The sequence below is a fragment of the Molossus molossus genome, unplaced genomic scaffold, assembly GCF_014108415.1.
Source record: "Molossus molossus isolate mMolMol1 unplaced genomic scaffold, mMolMol1.p scaffold_m16_p_9, whole genome shotgun sequence".
In the NCBI taxonomy this organism is placed as follows: Eukaryota; Metazoa; Chordata; class Mammalia; order Chiroptera; family Molossidae; genus Molossus; species Molossus molossus.
This window is the reverse complement of record NW_023425403.1, coordinates 103232066-103258746: the sequence shown is the minus strand read 5'-3', so window position 1 is coordinate 103258746 and position 26681 is coordinate 103232066. Positions and strand designations below refer to the sequence as shown.

General features: G+C 43.7%; 1 protein-coding gene across 1 annotated transcript in view; it reads left to right on the top strand.

Moving 5' to 3' along the window:
• TNFRSF19 (TNF receptor superfamily member 19) overlaps positions 1-26681 on the top strand; it is a 94598-nt gene that overhangs the window by 6824 nt on the left and 61093 nt on the right. The window contains exons 2-3 of the mRNA XM_036250212.1: positions 15780-15882; positions 18147-18257. Coding sequence (XP_036106105.1) covers positions 15814-15882; positions 18147-18257 — 180 coding nt within the window. The 5' untranslated portion in view covers positions 15780-15813. The remainder of the gene's footprint in view (positions 1-15779; positions 15883-18146; positions 18258-26681) is intronic.

Below are 26681 nucleotides of genomic sequence, written 5' to 3'. Positions count from 1 at the left end.
CTAGTTTCATTTTTTTGCATGTACTTATCCAATTTTCCCAACACCATTTATTGAAGAGGCTATCTTTATTCCATTGTATGCTCTTGCCCCCTTTGTCAAATATTTATTGACCATATTGGCATGGGTCAATGTCTGGGGTCTTTACTCTATTCCATTGGTCTATATGCCTGTTCTTGTGCCAGTATCAGTCTGTTTTGATTACAGTAGCTTTGTAGTATAGTTTAAGATATGGTATTTGATCCCTCTGACTGTGTTCTTCTTTCTCAAGACTGCTGTGGCTACTTGGGGTCTTTTTGGTTCCATATACATTTTTGGAATATTTTTCTAGGTCTATAAGATATTCCATTGGTATTTTAATAGGAATTGTGTTGAATTTGTAGATTGTGCTGGGTAATAGGGACATTTTAATGATGTTAATTTTTCTAATCCATGATACAGTATATGCTTCCACTTTTTTGTGTCTTCCTCTACTTCTATTTTTTAATGTTCTATAGTTTTTTGAGTACAGGTCTTTTACTTCTTTGGTTAAGTTTATTCCCAGGTATCTTTTTTTGTTGTTGTTGCAATAGTAAATGGGATTTTTAAATTTTATTTATTTGTTTTAGAGAGAGAGGAAGAGAGAGAAGCATCAATTTGATGTTCCACTTATTTATGCAGCCTTGGCGTATGGGGATGATCTCTAACCAATTGATCTACCTTGCCAGAGCCTTTAACTATATTTGGCAAACTTTATTATTCTTTGAGATTCCTACCCCATTCAAGAATTCATTCAACAAATTGTTGGGTATTAGGTTCAGGCACTGTGAAGTAAATTTTCATGTAGCTTGCATTCTACCTCTTTTCCTGAAGGAACAGTGATATACCCTAAGAATTACTAGGAAGTCAAATAGTTTTTCATTAACTTTTCTTCCAGTAAGCTAGCTTTTCACTGAATCTGTTTTTCAAGAAGTTTGCTGCTTTATTAGTTCAACTTCTTTGGGGAAAATATCCTAAACAAATATACTTTGCATCAACTTAGATATTGCTAAAAACTAGCTTCAGAAATACCAACTCTTTACCAACAACACCTCTACCAATATCCTTATAGCAATTTGGCTTTTACAGTATAAATGTCAATCCATTAATAATAGTTACAGTAGTTCCCTGCCTGGTTTGGTTCAGCGGTTAGAGCATTAGCCTGAGGATTTCAGTCAAGGATACATACCTGGGTTACAGGTTCAATCCCCCGCCCTGGTCTGCATCATGTGGGAGGCAACCAATTAATGTATTTCTCTCTCATCACTCTTTCTCTCTCTCTCTCTCTCTCTCTCTCTCTCTCTCTCTCTCTCCTCTCCTCTCCCTTCTTCTCTCTCTACAATCAATAAAAACATATTTTAAAAAGTAACAATAATAGTGTTTTAAAGTGGTAAGAGTGCTTGTAGCCCCAATTCTAAGCGTCGATTCCATTCTGAATGAGCCTAGGGATCATACAGTTCTTTTTGATGCTTAATTGTGGGCCTGGATTCTGCTTCAGATTGCATATGCCTTCAAAGTGAGGTGAAGTGGGGAGTATTTATTAACATACCATGCCTTTTCTGTAGTGGATACAATTTGTTTAATAGCTAGAGCACAGAGGTTCAATGTTCTTTGTCCCCATTGACAAATATAATTTTGATCATAATTTATACACTGATGCTAGGCATCATCTGCCCTACAAAAGGTGTGCAACTGCTCATATTGACTGCCATTGAGTGAGCACTTACTATGTGCCAGGCATTGGGTTAAGTGGTCTCAATACCTTATCTTGTTTAATAACCACCAATGAAACAACTCATTTTATAGTTGAAGAAATGGAAATTTAGGGAGGTTAAGTAACTTTTCCGAGGGCATGCAATTAGTGAATGGCAAATTGGCATCTAAGACCAGACTCTCCGTCGCTAAAGCCCATGTGTTCCCAATAGGGTCTCTCTCCACAGTGAGCTAACAGTCACAGACACAGCAGATGATACAAGAACTAATCAACTACATCATGTGTCACTGTCTCTAAGAGGCCAGAGAAGAAAGGACATTGGGCTAAAGTAAAAAAGGTAGTTCCTGAGCTGGCAGAATAAATTCCCCTCAGAAAACACGTACTGAAAGTTTATGTGAATGTTTGATACTATCAGAGACACAAGTCTGAACAAAATATGCCCTTCTCTGAAAGCAGAACTCCTTTTCATTCCCCGGGGAAGAAACCTCAGTCACAGATAGTCATGACACATGAAAGAATGTGGCAAGTGCTATCATTCTAATAAGAAGGTCACAAACCTTGGAGAGACTCATGAGAATTCTGGCTTTTAAGCTGGTCCTGAAATAAGAGTCATTAAGTAAGGCATCAGAGAGGGAGGGAAGTAGGTGAGCATGAAGAGGAAGCTTAGAGAGCAAAGGGAAGGGCAAATTCAGGGCACTTTGAGGCAAGCTACGCAGACCAGTTTGGCCAGAATATAACGTGTACAGTCTAGAGGAGAAAAAGATAAGGTTGAAAATGGGGGTGGAGTCCAAACCTGGAAATCTCTGAATGCTAATTCAAGGGGTATAGAAGCCATTCTTTACAATGAGGAATGTTAATCATTTAATTGGACAGTGACAGCGATGACTAGGAGGAGGAAACAGGCCTGCTGGACAAAGCAGCAGGGAGGAAGTTTTGACAATGTTCAAACCCTGTAGGGGCAATATTTAAGTGGAAGGTGTGAGGGCCTGTGCTGTGGAGGAAGTGATGGGACCAACAGAAAAAGAGGAAGAAGGGGTGAATGCGTGAGTCCTTACAAAGGAAGATGCAGTAATTGAGCTTAACAAATTACTGAGTATCCCGCGTGCTGGCTATGCTCTGGGATATTAAGAAAATAAGATGTGCCTTCAGGAGATTGAAGTCTAGTTGGGGAGAGGAACCCAGACAAACAGATAACTTCAATATAATAATGAGCATTTTAGTGCAGCAGTATACTGAGTCTGAAGTAGTACTAGGCAACAGCTACTAAGCCAGGGAAACATACCTGTTTTGAGGTTCAGATAAGCTAGTGTATATCATTTGCCATTTACAGATAAGTCATTATTGTGATTTACATTCTGGCCATGTCAGATTTGAAGTAGACAACCTTGATGTGTGACACTTGGGATGATAATTTTCACAAGCAACTGTGTTCTCAGTATGATTAGGAGATGTGCTTATCAGTAATTAAGTCTAAAACTTATACATTTGTTCAACGAATATTTATTGAGGCCCATATGGGCCTTGGGGTATATAAAACATAGGATTTTGTTCCATTCAAAGAGACTTGCAGTTGTGTGAGGAAAATGAAACCAACACACAAGATATGGTGGATGCTTTTTTGTACCAAAGTCATGCCCGGTATCTTGGGTTTGAAGGTATTGGTTTTTCACTCATTGGACAAAACAATAATTGCTTATATATCTGTAGCATTCGACTGCTGCAAAAGTATTTTTGTTGCATACATAATTCTTTCACTCCTCCAACAAATCTGCAGAGTGGGCACCCTCCCTGCTTCATATATTAACCACCTGAAGTTCAGGAGTGTCAACACCTTATACAAAATACTAGTGAAGGCCTGGAGGCTAGGCTCTGTGCCCCCTGCATCGCCAGCTGCTCTGAGTGTATTAAGTGATCCTGGGAGTTGGGCTGGGCTGGTCTTGGCGTGGAGGAGGCAGGTATAGTTAACTAGCACACACACCCTGAAAGGCCTTAGGGTGAGTATCTACTGGAAAAATCCATCAGTGAATTAATGAGGCGAGGCGGCTGTTGCTGAGCTAGGTCATCATGATCTTGATAGACTAGAGCAAACGTTCCACACCGTTTTCTCGGAGCCTTTGCTCATATGGTGCATGAGCGTTGGGTAGAAAGTGACCAGCAAGGGAAAGGCACAAAGGTCCTGGGAAAACACGTGCAGGATAGAAAGGCAGGCTTCCTCCCTTCGCCAACAGTAAAGCTAACACAGTAAAGCTCTCGGTGGTCTTGGTGTCCTTCCCCCGCCCTAGCCCCTCCGTCCCCGCCCCAGGTCGCATTCACCAGCTCCCGTGGCGACGACGGAGGGCGGGCCACCAGCGCAAGCGAGCGAGGCCGGCTGGGAGAGCAGGATGCACGGATCGCGGATCGCGGCTGGGAGGGGGCGCCCCCGAGAGCCTAGGGGCGGTGCGAAGAGTGCGGGAGGCGCGGTGGGCGGGGCCCCGAGGTGGGCGGGACCCTAGGAGGCAGCGGCCGTTGCCGGGCTACCGAGCGCCCAGCGGGCTGTCCCGGGAAGCCGTCCGCGTGCGTGCAGAGAGGACCCTCGGCCCAGCTCCGCACCCGGTACCGTGCACCGGCCCGCGCGCGCCCCTGTGCTGCCGACCCCAGCCGGGACCTGCAGGGCACGACGCGGAGGGCGGAGCGTCTCAGGTGACAGAGAGGTAGGTGTCCTGCTTTGCTGGGGCTGTGCGGCGCCGCGCCGCAGTCCCTCGCCCTCGCCCCCGGCGGTCTCCTCGAGATGGCGGCCCTGAGGGGGGCGTCGGAGGGAGGAAGGCAAGCTGGGGCTGCTCCTGTGCAGAGCAGTGGGGTGGGGGGACTGAAGGGACGAGGGCGATCCCGGGGAGGAGTGACAACCTGGGGCTGTTGGGGGAGGAGGCTCCCGAGACGCTGGAGGTTCGGTCGCAGCGGCTGGAGGGACAGGAGGGTGTGAACTATCCCGGTCTCCGTTGGCGTCCGGAATGACCGGACTTGATCTTTCTCTCCAGGGATCTTTTAAATAGGAAATCTTGTAAGGCAGCCGTAAGTATGTACATCAGTCTGCCTGCGGCTTCACCCCGGTCTTTAACCGAGGTCTTAACCGACTGCGCTTAGCCCTGCCGGAGGCACCTCCGGCCCGCGCCCGCGCGCCTCTCTGGAGGAAGCCGTGTGCAGGCCCTGACTACCCAGTTACAGCCCAGGAGGTGGAAGGAGAACATGCACACGATTTGCAAGTGGTCCATAAACGTATTCATTCTGTGGAAAAGAAAGTTTCACGAATGCAAGCATATTTCTTAGGACTGTGATGATGGGTAGAACATGTAGCAGATAGAGAGGAAGGTCCGCTTTCACAGCCCTTGTCAGGCTTCTGATGCCATCTCAAGGGATAGAAATTTAGCCAATATATTCTTCAGTGATCTGTTTTGATGGTAGCAAACGATGCATCAAGCCTACATTTACCATTGTAGGAAATCCAAGTCACCTTTTTTTTGCTTTTAATAAAAGCAAATTTTCAAACAAAATCATAAGCATTGTTCAGTATTTCTTTAATTGAAACAATTTATTTCAGAATATTAAGTTGTGGTTTTGACTCCAATGACAATATTTCTTTACTAGAAGATGATTTCTTTATGTAAACAGTTGTTATTAAATGTGTCTTCTGCAAACAGAAGAATTTATTTTAATGTGTTGTTTTTTCATGATCGGATACGTTATGCAAAAGGGAGGATTATATTGCATTAGTTCAGGATTTACTCAGTGTGTTTTCTGTTGTGCAGTTTCACCTTAGACATTTTTGCCAATGCTACCTTCATTGTAGTTTAAAAATATATTTTATTTCAAGCACTGTTTATTATCTGATTTAAAGATATGTAGCTAGAGAGTGTGAGAATTGAGTCCTACTGTGGAAGACGGTTTTAGACATTATTATTCACAAAGATGTGGGTACTTATAAAGAAAATTTCTTTGCATAATATTTCTCAGGTTGTTCTGAAAATAATACAAAACATAGAAATAACGTTTAACGCCTCGCCAGTGGTTGAGCGATGTCGACCCCTGCACCAGGAGGGCACCGGTGTTGTGGGCCCAATCCCCAGTGCCAGGCCTGCAGGAGGCGCAGTCAGTGTTCTCTCTCATCGATATTTCTATTTCTCCCTTCCTCTAGCTCTAATATTAATAAAGAAAAAATATTTAAAAAAATATATATATATATTGCCTTAACTTCAATGCATGGTGCATGATCATGAGCTCTGTGAGTTCTTTATTTTTTAACCCATGAAAATGTCTTATGACATTTACATTATTACTGAAGCCACATGGCTTTATTGACTTTAGAATTTTTTTCCCCATAGTGAACACTAACTCTGGGGCATTCATGAAAATAATTTGTTTCTTTGATGGGAGTGCCTTATTTTTTTTAAGTTTTTTGAAGTTCTCAATTTCTTATTTATTGATTTTAGAGAGAGAGAAACATCAATTTGTTGTTTCATTCATTTATGCATTCATTGCTTGACTCTTGTATATGCCCTGACCAGGGATCGAACCCACAACTTTGGCATATTGGGAGGATTCTCTAACCAGCTGAGCTACCTGGCCAGGGCCTGATGGGAGGGCCTTGTGACTGAGTTCAGGCTGGGTGTAGAATGTGAAGTTAAGGACATATGAAAGCTTTTTATGCACTTGAAATTTCAATGTGAAGAATTGAGAAACAGTAGTCACATGCTGTGCTGTATGTATTACTTTAATTTTACTAGTTATGGCTCTAATATATGAATCTAGTGAGGTATTCTGAAACATAAGAGGAATTCTGCTAACACTCATTTGAGTCTCCTTTTTCACGTATTTCAATCTCTGAAGCTACTCTTACCCAATTGCCTGCGACTTATCAGTCCTGCCCTTCAAAAATTAGCACAACACGAACACAAACTGCAGGCTTTTAATACAGGAAAAGCCAAGTCCTTTTTAATTTGATGAATGAATATGTAGAATGAAGCATTTAAAATTCTAGAGAAGGTCAACAATCTCTATGTTGACTTTCAGTTGAATAAGAATACCCACTTTGAATAAATGTACCCCAGGAACAGTTAAACAATTAAATACCTTGTCACATGGCAGCTAATTAGTAAATGGTTATATAGCCTTTTTAAAGTAACTTTCTAGCTGAAGAAAAAGAACAGTAAAGCAGTATGAACACAATTTCTTTTCATGATTTACTGGTTGAGCAGTGAGTTCATTCATTGTATTTTATCTTTCTAAAATGTTTACATTTAAAAGTAAGATGTTTAAACAGTGTTGGGTTATCTTCTCGCCCACACATCACAGAATATGTACCTTTTAAACCAAAGTTTTAAGACCTGGGTTTTAAAAAGAGAACAACCACCTATCAGCAATTATGGAAGACAAAAGAACTTGTATATCTGAAAATTAAATGTTATTTAGCCACTCTTGAGCTGGCTTGGCTTTCTGATATGAGGAAATGCTAAAAGAATGGGGGCTACTCACACTGGAGAAGAACACTACAAATGTTACTGAGAGTGGTTTTGGAATCTGTCCAGATTCACTTCTAAAATAAAGATTTAAACAGCTGTGTTTTAGAAATGCTTATGCACAATTCTCTTAGAATAGATTGGGTCGATGTTTGAAGTACCCTAGTCTCTCATGCTGCAATCACTTTATTTGTATTTTAGGATAAACATTTATGAGTTTGGGGAAAAATACCTTAGTTACAATATGCTTGTTGAGTGAACAGTTTGAGAACACTGTATGACAGTTATTTTCTGAGGGCAAAGATGATAGAGTCTACAACTCTATCAGAAGAGAAATAAGAGGAATTGGTCCCCAAAACTCTATCCTAGTTTAAACTTCAAAATTATTGGAGCCTGACGGTGAGCGGTCCTTAATGATTTTGAACTCTGGGGGAACTGAAGATACTTTATTTGGCAACAGAACATTTTAGAGCTTATAGAGTTTTTAGTAGAAAATAGTTCATGATTTGAAAAAAGGGAAAATCATTCTCATTTCCTAGCCAACACCAATATGTATATTTCTGATACAGCTCACCTTTGTGAGCTTCCTAGGCTACAGAAGGGGCTGCCAACTCTCCGATGTAGGAAGAGCAGTCACAGACTACAATGAAACGGAAGGTTAAGATACAGAATAACTAGAGGCTATAGGGGTTATTATTCTGTTGGAAATAGCAGTACCCCAAGTTTCTAATTAATTTTTTATTCTCTTAGTATATGGGACTGGCATTATTTCTAAGCCATTTATTATTTTGCTCCACCATTAAAATGTTGAGGTCTGCATGTATAGCACAGGCTTTATTTCAATGCTGATTTTATATATTGTGAACCTGCCAGTTTACTTTACTGTTGAGTTAAAAAATTTTTTTTCAACTTATTGCATATCGGAAAAATGTATGAGTTGGATATATTGCATTACATAATGTTAATATAGTTTTACTAGAAAAACTGTTACCTTTGCATGCACTGCATGTTAGATAATAAATCAAATGGTGTTCAAAGGATGGAAAAAATAAAGAAAATGGATATATTCTGAAAAAAATTATCCAGATTATTGGAATTATTCTGAATCATATAAGATCAAAAATAAAGATCCTTTTCAGAAAGGTTACTGATTTGTTAAGATTAGAAAGATAAATACCAGAACTTCATCCTTAGTGATGGTTGTCTATATTGTAGCACTATTTTCAAGAAATGGGACCCTCAGCTAAATTGTACTTTGTCATAGTAACTTGTATTTCAATCTTAAGTTATAGGTGCGCATGTTTTTCACATACATCATTTTAGTCCTTACAGCAACCCTAAGAGATAAAATATTAGCCCGAATTAACTTTTTTTCCCATTTATTTAATGTGTGTAGGGTGCATTACAGTTAGAGCAAGATCACATTTCCTGTCATTAAGTCCTTACATGCTAATACCTGGTGAACTCCAGGGCTTTGGTTGGGGATAAGGTGAAGGAAGTCAGCCAGTGTGCCGATGGGACGTGGGGGGACCGGGCCTGGAGGTGAAGGGAGGCAGCCAGTGTGCCGATGGGACGTGGGGGGACCGGGCCTGGAGGTGAAGGAAGTCAGCCAGTGTGCCGATGGGACGTGGGGGGACCGGGCCTGGAGGTGAAGGGAGGCAGCCAGTGTGCCGATGGGACGTGGGGGGAACCGGGCCTGGAGGTGAAGGGAGGCAGCCAGTGTGCCGATGGGACGTGGGGGAACCGGGCCTGGAGGTGAAGGGAGGCAGCCAGTGTGCCGATGGGACGTGGGGGGAACCGGGCCTGGAGGTGAAGGGAGGCAGCCAGTGTGCCGATGGGACGTGGGGGAACCGGGCCTGGAGGTGAAGGAAGTCAGCCAGTGTGCCGATGGGACGTGGGGGAACCGGGCCTGGAGGTGAAGGGAGGCAGCCAGTGTGCCGATGGGACGTGGGGGAACCGGGCCTGGAGGTGAAGGGAGGCAGCCAGTGTGCCGATGGGACGTGGGGGAACCGGGCCTGGAGGTGAAGGGAGGCAGCCAGTGTGCCGATGGGACGTGGGGGGACCGGGCCTGGAGGTGAAGGGAGGCAGCCAGTGTGCCGATGGGACGTGGGGGGACTGGGGCCTGGAGGTGAAGGGAGGCAGCCAGTGTGCCGATGGGACGTGGGGGGACTGGGGCCTGGAGGTGAAGGGAGGCAGCCAGTGTGCCGATGGGACGTGGGGGAACCGGGCCTGGAGGTGAAGGGAGGCAGCCAGTGTGCCGATGGGACGTGGGGGGAACCGGGCCTGGAGGTGAAGGGAGGCAGCCAGTGTGCCGATGGGACGTGGGGGGAACCGGGCCTGGAGGTGAAGGGAGGCAGCCAGTGTGCCGATGGGACGTGGGGGGAACCGGGCCTGGAGGTGAAGGGAGGCAGCCAGTGTGCCGATGGGACGTGGGGGGACTGGGGCCTGGAGGTGAAGGGAGGCAGCCAGTGTGCCGATGGGACGTGGGGGAACCGGGCCTGGAGGTGAAGGGAGGCAGCCAGTGTGCCGATGGGACGTGGGGGAACCGGGCCTGGAGGTGAAGGGAGGCAGCCAGTGTGCCGATGGGACGTGGGGGGACCGGGCCTGGAGGTGAAGGGAGGCAGCCAGTGTGCCGATGGGACGTGGGGGGACCGGGCCTGGAGGTGAAGGGAGGCAGCCAGTGTGCCGATGGGACGTGGGGGGACCGGGCCTGGAGGTGAAGGGAGGCAGCCAGTGTGCCGACGGGACGTGGGGGGACTGGGGCCTGGAGGTGAAGGGAGGCAGCCAGTGTGCCGACGGGACGTGGGGGGACTGGGGCCTGGAGGTGAAGGGAGGCAGCCAGTGTGCCGATGGGACGTGGGGGGACTGGGGCCTGGAGAGTGCGTGTTCGTCCACAGAGGGAACAGCCGATGCTCTGCTCTAGCTCATGTTACTTTGTCGTGGGACTCATGATGGCCAAATTCTCTAATTTTCAAGAAAATTATTCATTTTCAAGATTGGAAACTTATTTTAAAAATTAAGTGTAGTGACTGCAGAAAATAACACTGCTGCTGACAACACAGGGCTGCGGAGAGAAAGCAGCAGCCAGGTGAGGACGCTGTGAGAGAGGGCACGTCCCTGCTGCTGTGGACACGCAGGGGAGGCGCGTCGGAGGGCCCAGAAGAACTTTGCTAAAGGGGGGCAGGCATGGAAGGTGAGGGTACTGGGATTTAAGAAGGCCCTTGGGCAAAAAAGGCGCCGCAGTCAAGGGAAGTGCAGGTTGAAGTAACCACAGTGGTTGGGGACCCAGCGGTCCCAGCCAGTTAGAGACAGGCCGAAGGGCTCCTGCGGGCGGGCTCCCTGAGGCCCTGCCTCTTGGCCTGGTGGCTCACCAGCACAGAGTGTCATGGTTTGGGCAAAGGAGTAGAAAAGGCATGTGTTTCAGCCTCTGCTGGATTAGGACACGTTCGTGTGGTTACCATTCATTCAAATGAGCAAGCTGAGCAGCTTGATTTGATGAGACCCTCTTTCTGAGCAGCTCAACAGAGTGTTTGCAGCTCTGGGCTTGAGGCTCTGGGCTTGAGGCTCCGGGCTCCTCCGGTGCCGCCACCCTGCCGGCCGTTGTTGAGCAGCAGATAGTGAGGCAGAAGTCCCGTCCTCCTGCCTTCGGTAAACGGGGAGCTGTTGCCTTCTTCCTGCTCGGCTGGGGCAAGTTTCTCTGCACACGGTTTGCCAAAATGGTCGCTCCATGTTTAGTAGATGTTGTCTAGTCCGTGTATTTTGCAAACTGAAACCCCAGTAGACCTATTATTGTACATAGTAACAATAATTTGTATGTCTAATGTTGGATAAGTATCCCCAAATAAATAGAATACTGAAGTATATAAAAGCATTTTTCTATTTGGGCCAGACCCTGAATTCCTAGAAATTAAAACCAATTTCAATAAACACCTTTTTACAGCCTTATTTTATTTTAAATACTAGTACTTAAACTCTTGTTATTTCATAAAAATGTTTCTTCTTTTTATGAATGTCAAAACATTTCTTAGGGTATTTCATTTTATTCCAAGAAATTCAAGGTCACACTCATAACACCCCACCAGCTAAACTGTTTATTTCTAGTTGAACCAGGCTGTACTAAAAGGTGTTCAGGAGAGCTCACCAACCTGCTGTGCTGGAAGTGCCCCGAAAGTGCACCTGTTCCCGGCCAGTGGGGCTCAGGGATGGAGTGTTGTCCCGTGGACTGCGAGGCCCCAGTCCGACTTCCCGTCAGGGCACTTGCCTGGTTGCGGGCTTGATCCCCAGCAGGGGGTGTGCAGGGGGCATGCAGGAGGCAGCCGATCAGTGTTTCTCTCTCACATTGATGTTTCTATCTCTCCCTTCCTCACTCTCTCAAAAGTCAATTAGAAAACTTATTTTTTTAAAATGCACCTTTGTCGGTGACCCTCCAATTTGATGCTGCCTCCTTTCAGGCACTCAATAACTCTTTCATCAGGGTGTGTTGAATAAATGGATAGATCATGAGATGTATTATTTTGCCATATTGTTTTGTTTTTGTTGATCAGTTTTGTTGATGTATTCCTACTCTGCCAAATGGAAGGGATTACCGGCTGCTGCAACATAAGCTACAACCAGAGTCAACCTGGTGGAATGGCTGAGAGCCCTGTTTGGCTTGCAGTCAACAGCATGAGCTAGATTCATGTTCACCCTTACTGGAACACCTGTCCTTTGACCTACGGTTTTCTTTCCCATTGTACAGGGATACATATCTACTTTAGAGTGTGGTAGTAAGAGAACAATTTCTATTTTTATGAAGCCTTAACATAGTACATAACATTTGAAATGCTTAGTTCAAATTCGGGTGCTTTCTGTAGGCCTTATGTCTACAGGTCTGAAACCCCTGAAAAATGTCTCTCATTTGTCTAACAGGTTACAATCTCAAAAGACTGTCACATACATTCGATCCTTGGATCCTCGTGGTAATATCATTAATAATGACAGCCATCATTGCTGTCATTTAACACTTCCGTTGTGCCAGAAACAGTTTATATCAATGAACTCTCCGTGACTTGTCCAGGTTCACACAGCTAATAAGTGGTGTTCTTAACAACAGCAACCACAAATAACAGCATAACAACCACTGATTACACTTCCAGTCCTTTCTCAGCACGTTATGTGCATTATCTCAGTTTTTCCTCACCATGCCACCCCCTCCCCTGAAATAGGTTCTGTTTTTCTCTCTGTAGCTGGGTAGTCTCAAAGTGACATTGCTAAGAAATAGGACTGAAAATCCAGATGTTCTAGTTGCCATTTTTCCCTGACAGTTCCCAATAAAACTCAGGCTATTTTTACCCATATCGGGTAAATCTGGACTTTGTAGCAACCTGCTGCTGTCGGGACAATCTACTCAGTCTAAATTATCTCCCAGTTTCTGGGTATAAAAGCCAGGATGAAAGGGAAGTCACAGAAAAGGGAGGTGACATATTTCAGCCTCTAGCTCCCATTGTAAGAAATCTTGCATTTTAAAAGTGAATTTGAATTTTTACAAGTGTATTAATATATTACTGTATTACTTAATGCCTTGAAGATAAAATAAGATTATATATAGATTAGAATGTTTATTTTGTTCACCACAGAAGAGTTAAGTCTGTTATGTGCAACCAACTCTCACTTGTTTTCCACAGTATATTTTTCCTTGTTTTGTGCTTCTTTATTCTCTTAATTCCCAAACGTTCATTGAGCACTTTTATGTGCCAGGCACTGTGCTAGACACCGAGAATACGAAGAGTGATGAGATGTGGTCCCTTATTTTAAAGAGCATATAATCTGGTGCATAAACTGAGACACAAATAAGCATCACCGCTGTGCAGCATGATAGATACTGTGTGTGGATGTGGCCGGGGCTCTAGGACCACAGGGAGCCAGCCCCCCGTCTGCTTGGTTACAGGCAGCGGGGTGGCCACGGAGCAGGTGCCTGAAGGCCTCAGGTCGAGGGGAAGCCTGTGTGCGAGGGCAGGGTCACTGGTGCTCAGGAGAACAAATGTGGTGGCAGGGCCAAGCCGGTGGGCAGCGAGAGGGATGACCCTGCGGAGACTGGCAGACCAGTGGGTGAGATTATAAAAGGCATTGGGGCAAAACAAAGGAGTTTAAAAGGTAATTTGTGGGGACAAACCTAGCTGTACCCTTGGAAATGTAGGCAGGGCAATGCTACATTTATATTTTCCATTCAAACTATTCAATTTAGCATGTGTATTGGGAGAACAGTATGAGTCAGCACATAAAATATAGTTGCATTACTATTTTCTACCCTATAATCTAAAAACACCATCTCTGTGATACAAAAATCAGTAATTTTCTCTTTTCTTTGGTAGTGTTTATATAGTTTTTATCTTGTCACCTCTTTTATAAACGTTTCAAGAAGGACTATGTCACTTAGCTTTTTTCCATTATTAATGAAATATTTACATTATAAAGAATTTTTAGGAAAGGGGGCAGGGGTAAATCCACCCAGAATGCCACAATGTGAACCTGACCATTGATAATACTTTGACATAAAATAGATGTATCTTATGAAGTCAGAAGCCTACTCCCATGCCTCCTAGCTGGTCCTGTCACTGGTCACCCTTACAAGAGCATGCTGCCATACTTACCACCTTCCTCAGCCATCAGTACAGGAGCCCAGGACAGCATTTTGTCCAAACTTGTTGCTAAATTATTGTATGAGTGATTCTGTCAATCTCTTTTTCCTCATATCTTGTGTAAATTCTTTGGTATCTATACCCTTTTCCATACTAGTTTAATTCTGTATAGATTTTATGTTTTGTTTTTGTTTTCCTTTTAAAAATTAGCACGTCAAATTCCTTAGGACCATGTTGAGAAAGATGACCTGCAGCGTACCTTTCACGGAATGCGACTTTGTCTTCTGAGCCCAACTCTGCCCGCGTGAGCGGCCAGCTGCATGGCTGGGCGATCGCTGGTGATTTTGAGACATGCAAGGGGGTAAAAAAAGGCTATGGGCAAGAAGCTGGAAAAGCACTAAAGGCTGTTTGAATTCACTAAAAACGAGTCATTTGTTCAACAAATTTAAAAATGATATTTTTAAAGCCCTGCTGATTGGACCTGCTCCAGCTGGAGTGACTGTCTGGGTTGTGCATGTCCAGGCTGCGGCCAGGCACACTCAAGGCTGCGTGGCCGGCAGTGACCCAGCAGCCTGCCCAGCAGTGACCCAGCAGCCTGCCCAGCAGTGACCCAGCAGCCTGCCCAGCACTGACCCGGCAGCCTGCCCAACGCTGCTGCCTCTCGTTGTTGTCGTCGTTTTTCTTGAGCTATTCAGCCCACAGTTCGGGTTCTCTGGCTTCTTTTGAAGTAGTCAGATTATCTGCTCTGGGTCTCTGTTAGTTTTGGAAGAGTCAACTCTCAAGGGGAACTAAACCCTTGTTCTCTACATGATAGGTTCAGCCACCAGATAAACTCTTTGAAAAAGTCTGCTCCTGTGCCACCGTCTGGATCCATAAAAACCAGATTTGTTTCTACATTCTAGATCGTTTCTGGTGAAGACAAAGAGGGGTGGGGTGTCTTTTATTGAAATGTCAGATAAGTGCCTCTAATCCATCACTTGTAAATGATTTTTAGATGGTTTTAAATAAATGCATATATTTTTTTCTGCCAATATAGAATTTGCACTGAACTGGCTTGGGGGACAAATGCCAAATGTTAGCTGTGTCTGCTTCTTAGTAGAGTTGAGATCCAAGCACATTGTTTGCAGGGTACAGTGACACAGGGACCCTGGAGCCAACCCACCTGGGTTTGTATCCGGTTCTGCCTCTCATTTGCAATGTGACCTTGAGCAAGTGACTTAGCTCTCTGAGCCTCAGTTTACCTTCTTTGAAATGGGGATAACAATAGTATCTATCTTCTAGAGCAGTGGTTCTCAACCTTCCTGATGCCACGACCCTTTAATACAGTTCCTCATGTTGTGGTGACCCCCAACCATAAAATTATTTTTGTTGCTACTTCATAACTGTAATTTTGCTACTGTTATGTCTTAGGCGACCCCTGTGAAAGGGTCGTTCGACCCTCAAAGGGGTTGCGACCCACAGGTTGAGAACTGCTGTTCTAGAGTAATTGTAAAGATGAACTGAGTTAACATGCTGAAAATAGTACCTGGAACATAGTGCTTAGCAGGTGTTAATTGTTTTTGTTTTTATCACTATTATTATCCTGTTGGCACTGATTGAATCCATAGAATGGAAGGCTTTCATGCTCAATGTTTGAATATAATTCTCTACTGGGTGAACTAGGTTGGACACTGCAGAGACTTGGGTAGAAAATAAAGGCCTGGTAATTCAAAACCAGTAAGAATTTTGCAAATGGTGTGGTGTGTATATAGACAAAGTGTTAACTAATAACTTAAATTTTTAAAGATGACATCTTATATGCCAATTGTATCTTTTTAAAGGTGATTCCTTTTAAAGCATAAATCTGTCATCTAGTATATATAAGCAAACAGTAAACATTATTCAGTGAATGCAGAGCACAGCCACCAAGTGTCACTAACGCTGTCTGTGCCCTCTAACCCCCAGAACTCGTCAGCCGTGAGTGCACCTGACAGGAGTCATGGCTCTAAAAGCGCCACTAGCACAAGAGAGGACGCTTTTCACCGTTGTAGCTTTACTAGCCTATTTGGTAAGTCAACTCTCTTCATAAGAATGTGATGAGCCCTGCCTTATGCGGCTCAGCTGGTTGGGCGTTGTCCCATGCCCCGAAAGGTCACCTGGTTCTGTTCCCTGTCAGGGCACGTGCGGGGTTGCAGGTTTGATCCCCAGGAGGCAGCTGATCAGTGTTTGGCTCTCATGTTGATGTTTCTCTCTCTGTTTTCCTCTCTCTCTCTCACTCTAAAAATCAATAAAAATGAAAAATTAAAAAAGAATGTGGGGAAAAAATTCATATAAGTAGTACCAAAACTATTTTCTATGTCTGATTCTATATTTAAAATTTTTCTTTCAAATTATATTTTATAATTGTTACATTTAATTAATAAATCAAACATTGCTCCTGAGTCTGGATGTTTGTAACAGTTGTTGAAATTGTTTTATTTAAATTTAGATGAAGTCATAATCACAGCCCACGATTCTTACCTTGGTTTACAGGCATTCCCAATGCATCTCCAAGGTCCTGACTGGGAGCCCATGACTCACACAGTTTGTGAAGCATTTAGAATTGATTTTTTTTAAAGTTCTGTTATTTTTATATAGTTATTTATATCCTTGGTTCCAAAAGCATTAAGGCCAGATGGAGAATTTTTGTGTTTGAAAGCTTGGCACAAAAGATCTATGAAGTTGTTAAAAAAAAATTGAAACTTATTTAGTTTGCAGATATAATCACGATCTACAACTATGAAAATAATTATTTACACTGAAGGCAGTACCCAAAGTCTTATTAGAAAACAAAATAAGAGGAAGTGGGGTCCATTTGGAACCTGAGATTCATGCACATGTAAGGAAAGCTATCTTTCTGTCAGTTGAGGTAGTTAAATATTGAAACGAAGGTCCATGAGGGGGTTTGGGGAATGTCTTTCTCAAAGCCATTACAGCCTCTGTAGGAGGGAGGGCATCTCCTACCTCTCTGAAAGCCAACTCCTCTAAGACTGGTAGTCAAGGGCGGTTAAGAGAGGCAGGAGGAAATTATTAGACCTCTGGCCCCAAATCATGTCCTCGTCCTAAATCCCACCTTGAACTCTGCTTCCTGCCTGCTCTGCAGGGTCAGCCTTGGATTTTATAGACGGAGGCTGGCAGACACTGCAGGTATTTCTGCCACCAGGTGAAGGTAGTTTGTGCTGAATGATCGCTCCTTATTGCAACCATCCAGCACATCCGCTGTGCACCTCGTGTGATCGCTTCATCCACAGCAGGCTGCTCCTGTGCTTCCTAAGGGTTTCCGCTTCCACCCTGGCAAACAGGTTCTATCAGGAATGGTGGTGCGGGCTTTCCCGCTAGTGATCAAAGGCTGAGCTGAACGTTGTCCCCAATCTGAAATTCTGTTATTTCCAACATTTTTTTTTTAAACAAAATACTGTTAAGAAGCAGATTAACACACTTTTTAAGGATGATAGTATATAAAGTGAATTTACTGTTTTTAGATAAAAGCTATATTTTGGAAAATTACTTGCAACCTTTATTTTTTCCAAAATAGATACGTTTTCCATTTAAGTCCTATGCTGTGTATTATTAGGTCCCATTTAAATCGTGAGATGGTAATCAGTAAGAACATAAGTTATATTTACACAGCACTTTTACTTGGAATCATTCAGAGTGTTTGGCTACAATTGTCATCTTCATCATCCTCAAGAATTTTACTGATCTCGCGATTGTCAGAAGTTTTGAAAGACAACCTCTAAATAAATGCAGTGCACCTAAAATGGTTGAAACTTCTACATTGAAACTGGGTGGCAGATATGTCTGGAGGGTGGTAGCAAAGTCCCTGCAGCTATACTAATTTATTTCATTTATTTACTTGCTCAGTTCATTATCCTTGAATATGCTTGCATTTCTCGATGATCAAAAAATATAGTTTTGGAAATCAGAATTTGTGAGATTGCAAAATGAGCTTGGGTCCCTGCATGACTGTTCTTTTACACATCCTTTTAGAAAAGTCATTTTCTACTTGAGGTCCTCAGAAATGCCTCAGTGGAAGACAGCTGTGGAGGCCAAGAAAAAGAGACCACATTTAGAGAACTCAGAGAAAAATCAGGCTTATTGATTTATTTGTTTCATTGACTTATTAAAAAAGTGGTTTTCCTTCCTATAGTGAAAATTAAATTGGCCTCATTCTGACTTAATATTTTACATTCGGGGATTGTGGGAATTAGAGTGATGATATTGTTCTTCCTTGCAAAAAAAAAAAATGCAGTGAACTTACTTTGAGATAATGTTTTGTGAAACTTCTTTCAGGTATGTCCAGTGACTTGTGAAACAGGGGACTGCAGACAACAAGAGTTCAGGGATCGGTCTGGAAACTGTGTTCTCTGCAAGCAGTGCGGGCCCGGAATGGAGCTGTCTAAGGTGCGGCCTTTTGGGGTGCAGTTGTAGACCTGTGTTTTAAATGCATTCTTTCTAGCAGAATTCTTTTAGTTAGTTACTAGTGAAGATGTAAGCACCATGGCAGAATTCTTGGTTCACTGTGTCACCTTAGCCAAATAGAACAAAATTTCATTTTCAATACTTTTGACTATGTGTCTTACTGAGATAAAAGAAGGAGGTTCTAATAACCAGGATTCAATAAATGTCATTGTTTTTATATAACTTAGTACTTATTGTACTTTATTGAAAGAATAGAATTATTAAGGTTTATTTTCATTAATTAAAAAGAATCAATAGTCTACAAAATATTTAAAAATAAAGCATTGATAACAGAAAGTGGTAATGCTCACATGTATGGAGACTTCTCTTACCTAGAATGAATATACCATTGCTAGCCAAGGAAGAGAGCTCAATAGTGTCTTCAGTAACCAGGCCCCCAGAGAGCAGTTATTTTTTCAAAACAGGGTTTTAAGCATTTCTTTGACAATGCAAGTATTATCAATCTAGCCAGGTTGAGTGTATGTTACTCCCAGGATCACTTTTAAATATATTCATTCCAACCACTGTTTATTAAGGAGCAGTATGTTCAAGCGTATTTTAGAGTCTTGGATATTCTTGGGGCTCTTCTCGTTTGAGAGCAGGTTCAGAGCTAGACATCTATTTGCTCTATTTTCTGTCCTTTTAAAGATGTTATTAGTTGTGGAGAATTGATGTGTCATTTTTTTGTTCTAAATAAAGCATCAAAGTCTTCCTGTTAGAAAAGGAACAAAAGATTTTTCTTTTTATTTAAAGATTTTTTTTTTTTTATCCTCACCCGAGGACATTTTTCCATTTTTTGTACAGATAGAGTGGGAGGGAGAGAGAGGAAGAGAGAGAGAGAGAGAAACATCGACGTGAAAGGGACACATCGAGTGGCTGCCACCCGCACAACCAACCAGAGCCGGGGACAAACTGCAACCGAGGTACGTGCCCTTAGCGGGAACCGAACCTGGGTCTCTCCGGACCGCAGGCCGACGCTCTAACCGCTGAGCCAAACAGGCCAGGGCTAAAGATGTTTTTAAAAGAAGTCCTTTGCCCCAACAGACTGCTGTTATTTAAAGTCGAGTGTTGTCATTCATAGATTTTCGATCAATGATCTACAGACAGCAAGACACTAAGATCAGTGTGTTCCACCGTAGTTCCTGGCGCACGGCCTCTGGTGGTTGTGTTAAGTAGGTGGTAGCTTCCATATCCTGTGCTTTCCTTTTGGGTTGAAACTAGCTGACTTTCGAACTGTGTGTGATGTCTAGTTAACTGTGGCATCTCTGCTGATATGTTTTAATCTGTGGATTGTAGTAACATGCATTTCAGACAAAGGTTTTGTTCCATTGGTTGTACAGAGATTCCTCATAGAATATATGCATGTCTAGGATCAGTGGACAGAATAGTTAAAAATGCTATAGTGCCCAAGATGAAAACAGACGATGATGCTTCCACCCCGCAAAGGCTCTTCATTCCCCAAATCTCTGAAAATCGAAATGAAACTTTACAGATGCCAAGATGAGTAAATCATTTCTAAGGACTTCATCCTTTGAATCCAGAGACTGTAACTTCAAAATTATTTCTGGAGAACCAAACCAGAGGATGAAGGTGGTACTGTCAGCTCTAATCTTTTTTTTTATTTTAAAAAAAAACAACTATCTTCTGAGATGATCTGCTAGCAGTTTCCATATTTCATGATGTTCCATGGACATCCAGAGAAATATTTTTCTCCAGGTAGCAGTTGTCCCTGAGCAATAGCTGCCCAACCCCATTCCATTGGAAACAGCCAAAAGCAAGCAATTCAAATTCTTCTTCTTTATGTACTTATTTTATTTATTAATTTTTATTTAAACATTTATAATTTTTTTCACTTAAAAAAAAAAAAAAGACCAGGACAAGTTGAGTGTCCCTGTGTGCCTTCAGGTGTCCACCTTGAGGACAGGTGACCTTGCATCCTCACTGTCTACACACAGTACCTATCTCCTGGCAGACACGGGACGTATCTTTTATAAATACTCATTGCTTTTTACATGGAATACTAAATATATTATGATAATATATACTTTTCTACTTCCTATTTACGACAAATTGAAATGTGGCTTGTGTCAGCAAGGAACTGGATTGCTCATTTCATTTCATTTTCACTAGTGAAGTTTGAGATTCTCCACGAGGCCATGGCTGTTGCACGGGGCAGTGCAGCTCTAGAGGTGAACGTCCCTCCAGGGCTTCTGGCTGAGGACCCGCTGCTGGAGCAGACAGCAGTCCGAGGGGGTGACCCCATGCACGTGCCTGCGGGAGCCCCTCTCTGGTCGGCCTTTCTTGTGCTGGCTGCTGGCTTCCAAGCACCCACCTTCTCTTCCTCTGCCGCCGGCCAAGTGGGAGCCATCCCGGCTCCTCACCGCAGGTGGTGCCTCCCTCCCTGTGCCCTCTTATGCCATCCTGAGCAGGCTCATCGAATTAGCTCCTTGGGTTTCCAGTCCCCCCCCCCCAAAGACCCAAGCATCACTTCTTATTTAGGTTCTTTTTAGCAATTTAGCTTAATAAGTAGTTTTTGTGTATCTTTGGGAAAACTCATGACCCATCACTGAGCCATTTGGAGTCTGATTTGAGGACTTCATCCACTGAGCCATATTTTGTTTCTCTCTCTTCCACCACAGGGTTTAGTTTTTGAAAGTTTATGAGAAAGATAATTGATAGTGTCTTTTTTCTATTTCTGCGGCAAAAAATACAAATTACAAAATGCTGTTTGCATTGCCCCATAAGAAGTAGGAGCTGTGAACTGGGCGGGAGGGTCACGCGCCATCCTCCGGGCTCCTGGGAACAACAGCCCTGGGATGTGAGAGGAGATGAGTTCTGCTTTCCCGAGGGACCACATTGCACTGACTCCCTACTGTCGACAGTCGGCCGGCCGGGAACCTCCTCCTCCAGAGCATGGATGCCAACAATGTGCTTTTAACATGATAGCCTCCCAGCAGGGAACCAGGAAACTCGTTTTTGCATGAACCACTTGAAACAGACTTCAAGTCTCTGGCACGATTTTCAAAGTAAGCTTTTCTAACCAATTATTGGGGTGACTTTAGCTAATGTGAGAAAATTAAATCTTGTAAACAACAGCATACTTCTCTCCACACGGTGCATGTCTGGCTTCATATTTTTAAAGAAATCAACTTTTTGGAAAACTGTTTTCATCCATATGAAGAAAGTCATACACAAAAGATTAATGTAATTTGCAAGCATAAAAAACATTCATTTTTTGCCATTTAATTACAGTGTTGCTCACTTTATTTACATTTAATTGCACCTAATCGAGCCCTGTGATGTTTGGCAGGAATTAGCAAGCTCTAGCCTGTACCTTTTCTCTAAAAAATTCAGCTACAAATTTTCATAAACTGAAAGTTGGGGGGAAATATGTCTTTGGCGCTGTTTTATGAAAGGAAATTGAAAAAGCTGATTTCTAAACACCAGCCACGTAAATCTAATTTGTCATTTCCATTTGTGTGCCCTAGATTTTCTCCACAAGTAACTTCTTCTTTGTCCAGACTTGAACTTTTACATTCAGAGAACCCAAGTTAATAACTTATTGGTTGTACAAGTAAATAGTGCTGCAGACCCGAGGCCCCAGCGCCTGTTCCCTGGATAACTGATGGTCTGCGAGGAGCCTGTGGCCTGCGGAGCTGCTCCTCGAACATGTAGCTGTAGGTGGATCCGCTTGTGTTTCTGTTCTGTGCTGGATTTGCAGGGAGAAAAACGAGAAGGGGATTTGAGGACTGTTTACTTTGAGTCATCTGGCTACGGCAAAGCCACCAGATGTGGCCTAAAAGTGTTGGGCAGAGCGACAGCTGCTGCTGTCTCCAGCCTGTGTGGAAGCAGCCATCGGGGTCCAGGCCTCTCCTGCCTTGGAGCCCCACAGAGAAGGCGCTCAGGCGGCGTAGGCAGACCCCACCCTTATTGCCCCAGCCCCTGCTCCGCCCACCAGCCCAGGAGGATCTTACCAAGAGGGAGGGAGGCATTGTCGTGGACTGGACATGGTTTTGCTCCCTGAAATAAAATAAAAGTAACAACTTTAGGAAATACTGCCTTAAACAACATTCATTATTCAGTTAGTATTTATTGCTCATTAGTCAGTTAAAAAAATATGAAATGACGCTCCATGAAAATGGTAAGGCAGACTATTCAGGACCTTCGCAGCAGGTATAGGGACCAGTGCAATGGGGTTTTACAGCAGGGAGAGGAACTGGGCTCGACTCCAAACCCAGCGTGGGCGAGGGGGAATTGTAGCCAAGGGGGGGTGGGAGGTTAGTGGGTAGAAAATTGCTAAGAAGAAACATCAGAGTAAGGGGGGTTCTGGCTAAAGCCAACCTAACACGGGGTCAGACGTCACCTTGGCAACAGTGGAGGATAGGAACCCTATCATATATTGAGGGTGGGGCTTCTGGTTAAAGTGACTTCTTGCCAAGACTGGATTCTGCAAGGCTGTGCACAGATGGGCCTCGGAGAAGGTCGGAGCCTGGCTGAAGCCTGGCCAGGCAGACTCCGCAGGAGCGGCCGAGCCAGGCTCCTGCGCAGTGTGGAGGGAGACTCCAGTCCAGAGGACTGTGAGCGTAGTGTGTCGTTTGCAGAATAGGAGCCCACAGCAATGCTGTTTTTTGAACTGCGTTACAAAAGTTATGTATCTATTTTCCCACCTCAAAATTTATTTGTAGAAATATTTTCTGAGGGATTCAGGGAAGGTATTTCCTTTAAAATTTTAAGGTACCAGTTTATAATTTCAGAAATAAGACTGTAAGATTATTTTAAAGCCTGAACACATTCTTACCATTGATATTAATGGCAGACTGTGCCCCAGAAAGCGCACACACATTTTATGCTGAGGCCCAGGCCGATGGCTGACTCACTCTTCCCCAGCCTCCTCGTCCTTTCTCCCCACACACGCACACACACGCACACCCCCCCCCACATGCACACGCATGTACACACGCACATGCACACACACGCACACACACCCCGAGGCCCAGTGCAACTGGGAAAGTGTCAAAGGGCAGAACAGGGGTTCGAGCAATAAAAACATGTTATTCAGGAACTATTGCCATAGGGGAAACAACCCCACAGAGAACCGGGCTCACTTCCAAATGCAACATGGACAAGTGGGCTTGTAACCGAGGAGCAGGGCCGGGATGGAGCGTTGCTACAAGGAAACATCGGAGGAAGGGGATTCTGGCCGAACAGACCTAACAGGTTGTTGCTGAAGGCAAACCAGGGTGATCAGACATCACTGGGGGGTGGTCGATGAGGACGTTTGGTAAGATATTGAGGGTAAGCAGTATGAGGCAGGTGGGGTGAGGGTGTAGATTGCAGCTACACCGACTTGACAGGGTTTTTGGACAGCTGGGCTCTTCAGGACAAGGCCTGAGAACGGCCTGGCTGACAGTGGCTCAGAGGAGCCTGTGGCCTTGGTCCAGGAGAGTCTGTCAAAGGCCAGGCCGAGCACAGCATGGCTAACCTGCACTCTCCTTCAGTAATCTGTTTCATTTCACCACAGCCCACTCATACTTTTTCTTCTGTTCCCTACTGTAATATAATAGCTGGCCACAGCCCTGGCGCTGTGGCTCAGCGGTTAGAGCGCCAGCCCCTGGATCAAAGAGTCGTGGGTTTGGTTCTGGTCCGGGGCACGTACCTGGGTTGTGGTTGGGTCTCCTGGTCGAGTCGTGTGGGAGGCAGCCAGTCAGTGTCTCTCTCACTTCAATGTTTCTCTCCTTCCCACTCTATCTGAAGATAAATGGAAAGAAAATATCCTTGGGTGAGGATTAAAATAAAATAGCTGGCCACAGAAAGTAATATGCCTAAGGAAATTGTCCCCTTTTTATTCAAAAGTAATAGAGGAAAAACCCTAGAGGTTTGATACTATTGCTATTAAATGCACGGTGAGATCAGTGATGGGCGCTGGTGTAATCCACCAGACGGGCTGCTCTCTGTGTCCTGCCCTTCGGACGCATCGATAGCTCAGGACTCTGCAGTGGCTGAGGCTGCAGGCATGCAGTGGGGTGCTCCCCACTTGGATCTGAGGTGCCCTCTAAGGCACTTTCAGTGGGGACAACAAGACAGTTAGTTGCGGGACAGTTGCACATACGGAGGATGTTTCTGGGAGGTTACCCCAAAACCTGATAACAATGTGCGCCTGGGTGGAGGGAGTAGGAATTTAGAGACTAGAGATGAGAAGGAAGGTGTATTTTTTTTTTTTTTTATCCTCACCCGAGGACATTTTTTCATTTTTTGTTCAGATAGAGTGGGAGGGAGAGAGAGAGAGAAACATCGATGTGAAAGGGACACATCGAGTGGCTGCCACCCACACAGCCCAACCAGGGCCGGGGACAAACCGCAACCGAGGTACGCGCCCTTAGCGGGCACCGAACCCAGGTCTCTCTGGACCGCAGGCCGACGCTCCAACCACTGAGCCAAACCGGCCAGGGAGGAAGGTGTATTTTTTAAAAAATCTTGTGTTATAGTAGTTTTACAATATAAAAGGTGATGAAAAGAGAAGGGGAAAGAAATGCCCTCTACCCTCCTTTTTCTCTTCGTAATTATTGACTTTAAGGGGGAAGATTTCAAGGTACTTTAACCACCTAATTGTGCTGAATAAAATAAAACATCATAGCAGACATTTATATTGGGGGTAATTTAAAATTTACAGTTGACCCTTGAACAATGCAGGGATTAGGGGCGTTGACCCCCCCCCAGAGCCGCCCTCCAAATTCATGGATTCCTAACCTCAGATTGAAAATACATATATGCTGTTTAATTTATATTAATTACAGCCTCTCTGTTTCTAGAGCTTCAGAAGTAGGACAGTCTGTTCTAAAAGAGATTGCTGCCCTGTACACTATACTGTAATTTAATTTCTTGGAAATAACTTCTCTGAATTTTCAATTAATTTAACATTTCTGGTTAATTTAACATCTAGAATTGTCACTTCATAACTGCAAGCTATTTACTTTTTAAAAGTTTTAAAATAATAAGCTTGTTTGCTAATGTTATCTTTTTAAAATTGGCAAAGACTTTAGAGAAAATATATTTAAATAGCATTTCCCCAAATGATCTCTGTGACAGTTCCCAGGAGACTGTATGGTTCATAGTCCCTACCTGGTACATTGTGGCATGGTTTGTGGTAGTAACTGATACAGAGCCTTATTTAACCTCTCACCTGAATCTGCCATAAAGATTATTATTGCTGTCACCAAAACATAAACTCTAAGCAGAAATAGTAAGTTGATCCCCAGAAAACGAAGGCCAACTATGAGGCATGGAGAACATTTTTTTCTGTACATGACTTGGGGGCACAGTAGACTAGACCCCTAATTTTTTTTAAGACGTCCTCATTCTACAAAATGATGACATAAATGACACAAAATGCTCTGTGGCAACAAGGCATTGGTTAAATTGTCCTTGTGTACAATATAAACTCTAGAATACAGTCAGGAATAAAAAAATATGCACAAAGATCTCCCCTGCACTAAAGTCTGTGATCCTTTTCAAAAGAGATGAAAAGTTCATTTCTATTTGGATCACTTAATCCGCTTTCTTGGAATGGAGGGAGCAGGTGAATCCTTGGAGAAAATGACACTCAGAAAGGACAAGAAATGAGAGGTGACAGCCTGGCAGGGGCGCTAAAACAGCAGAACTGCCCACATACCCAGAGCACAATGCAGCAGTTGGTTCAACCAGAGGTCACGTTATGTTTTAGTTACCCTTCTGTAAAAGGCAGGCAATTGTGACTCATTTTAGAAAATTTTTATTCATGAAAAATGTTTTAGATGGAAAGTAATGCTTTTAAGTTACCTAAAAAAAAAAAAGGGATCTGAAGATTCCCTGTTCCCCAGTGACTATACTTTAACCAGAAAAGTTGGTTTATTGGGTTGTAGAAAACCCAAAACAATAAAAGCCCTAGATATCGCGTATTTGTTGACAGATGTTCACTCTGTGCTTCCTTTATAGTTCAGAGGCTTAATAGGTTTTCCTGCTTATTCCTCAAACCAATTTTGTAGGGCAGGTGTTATTATTTCTATTTCGTAGATCAAGAGACTGAGAATCTGAGAGTTCCCAAAATACCTTCGCTGACAAGTGGCAGAGTTGGCATCCGAGCTCACGTGTCTTTGGCTCCGAGGCAGGAAAATACACTTTTCCTCCTCTATCATTCTGGCTTGAAAAACAAAATGTCAGACATTTACTCCCAGATGTTACCCCTCTTCCGTCTCTTTCTCCTTTCTCTCCCTTTGTTTTCCTCCTACTCTTCCTTTCTCCTTTCTTTGTTGTGTTTTAACTTGTATGTGAGACCCTCACAGTCCAAGTGGCCTGGATCCAATCATGATTTTGAAACATTGCCTCTTTGTG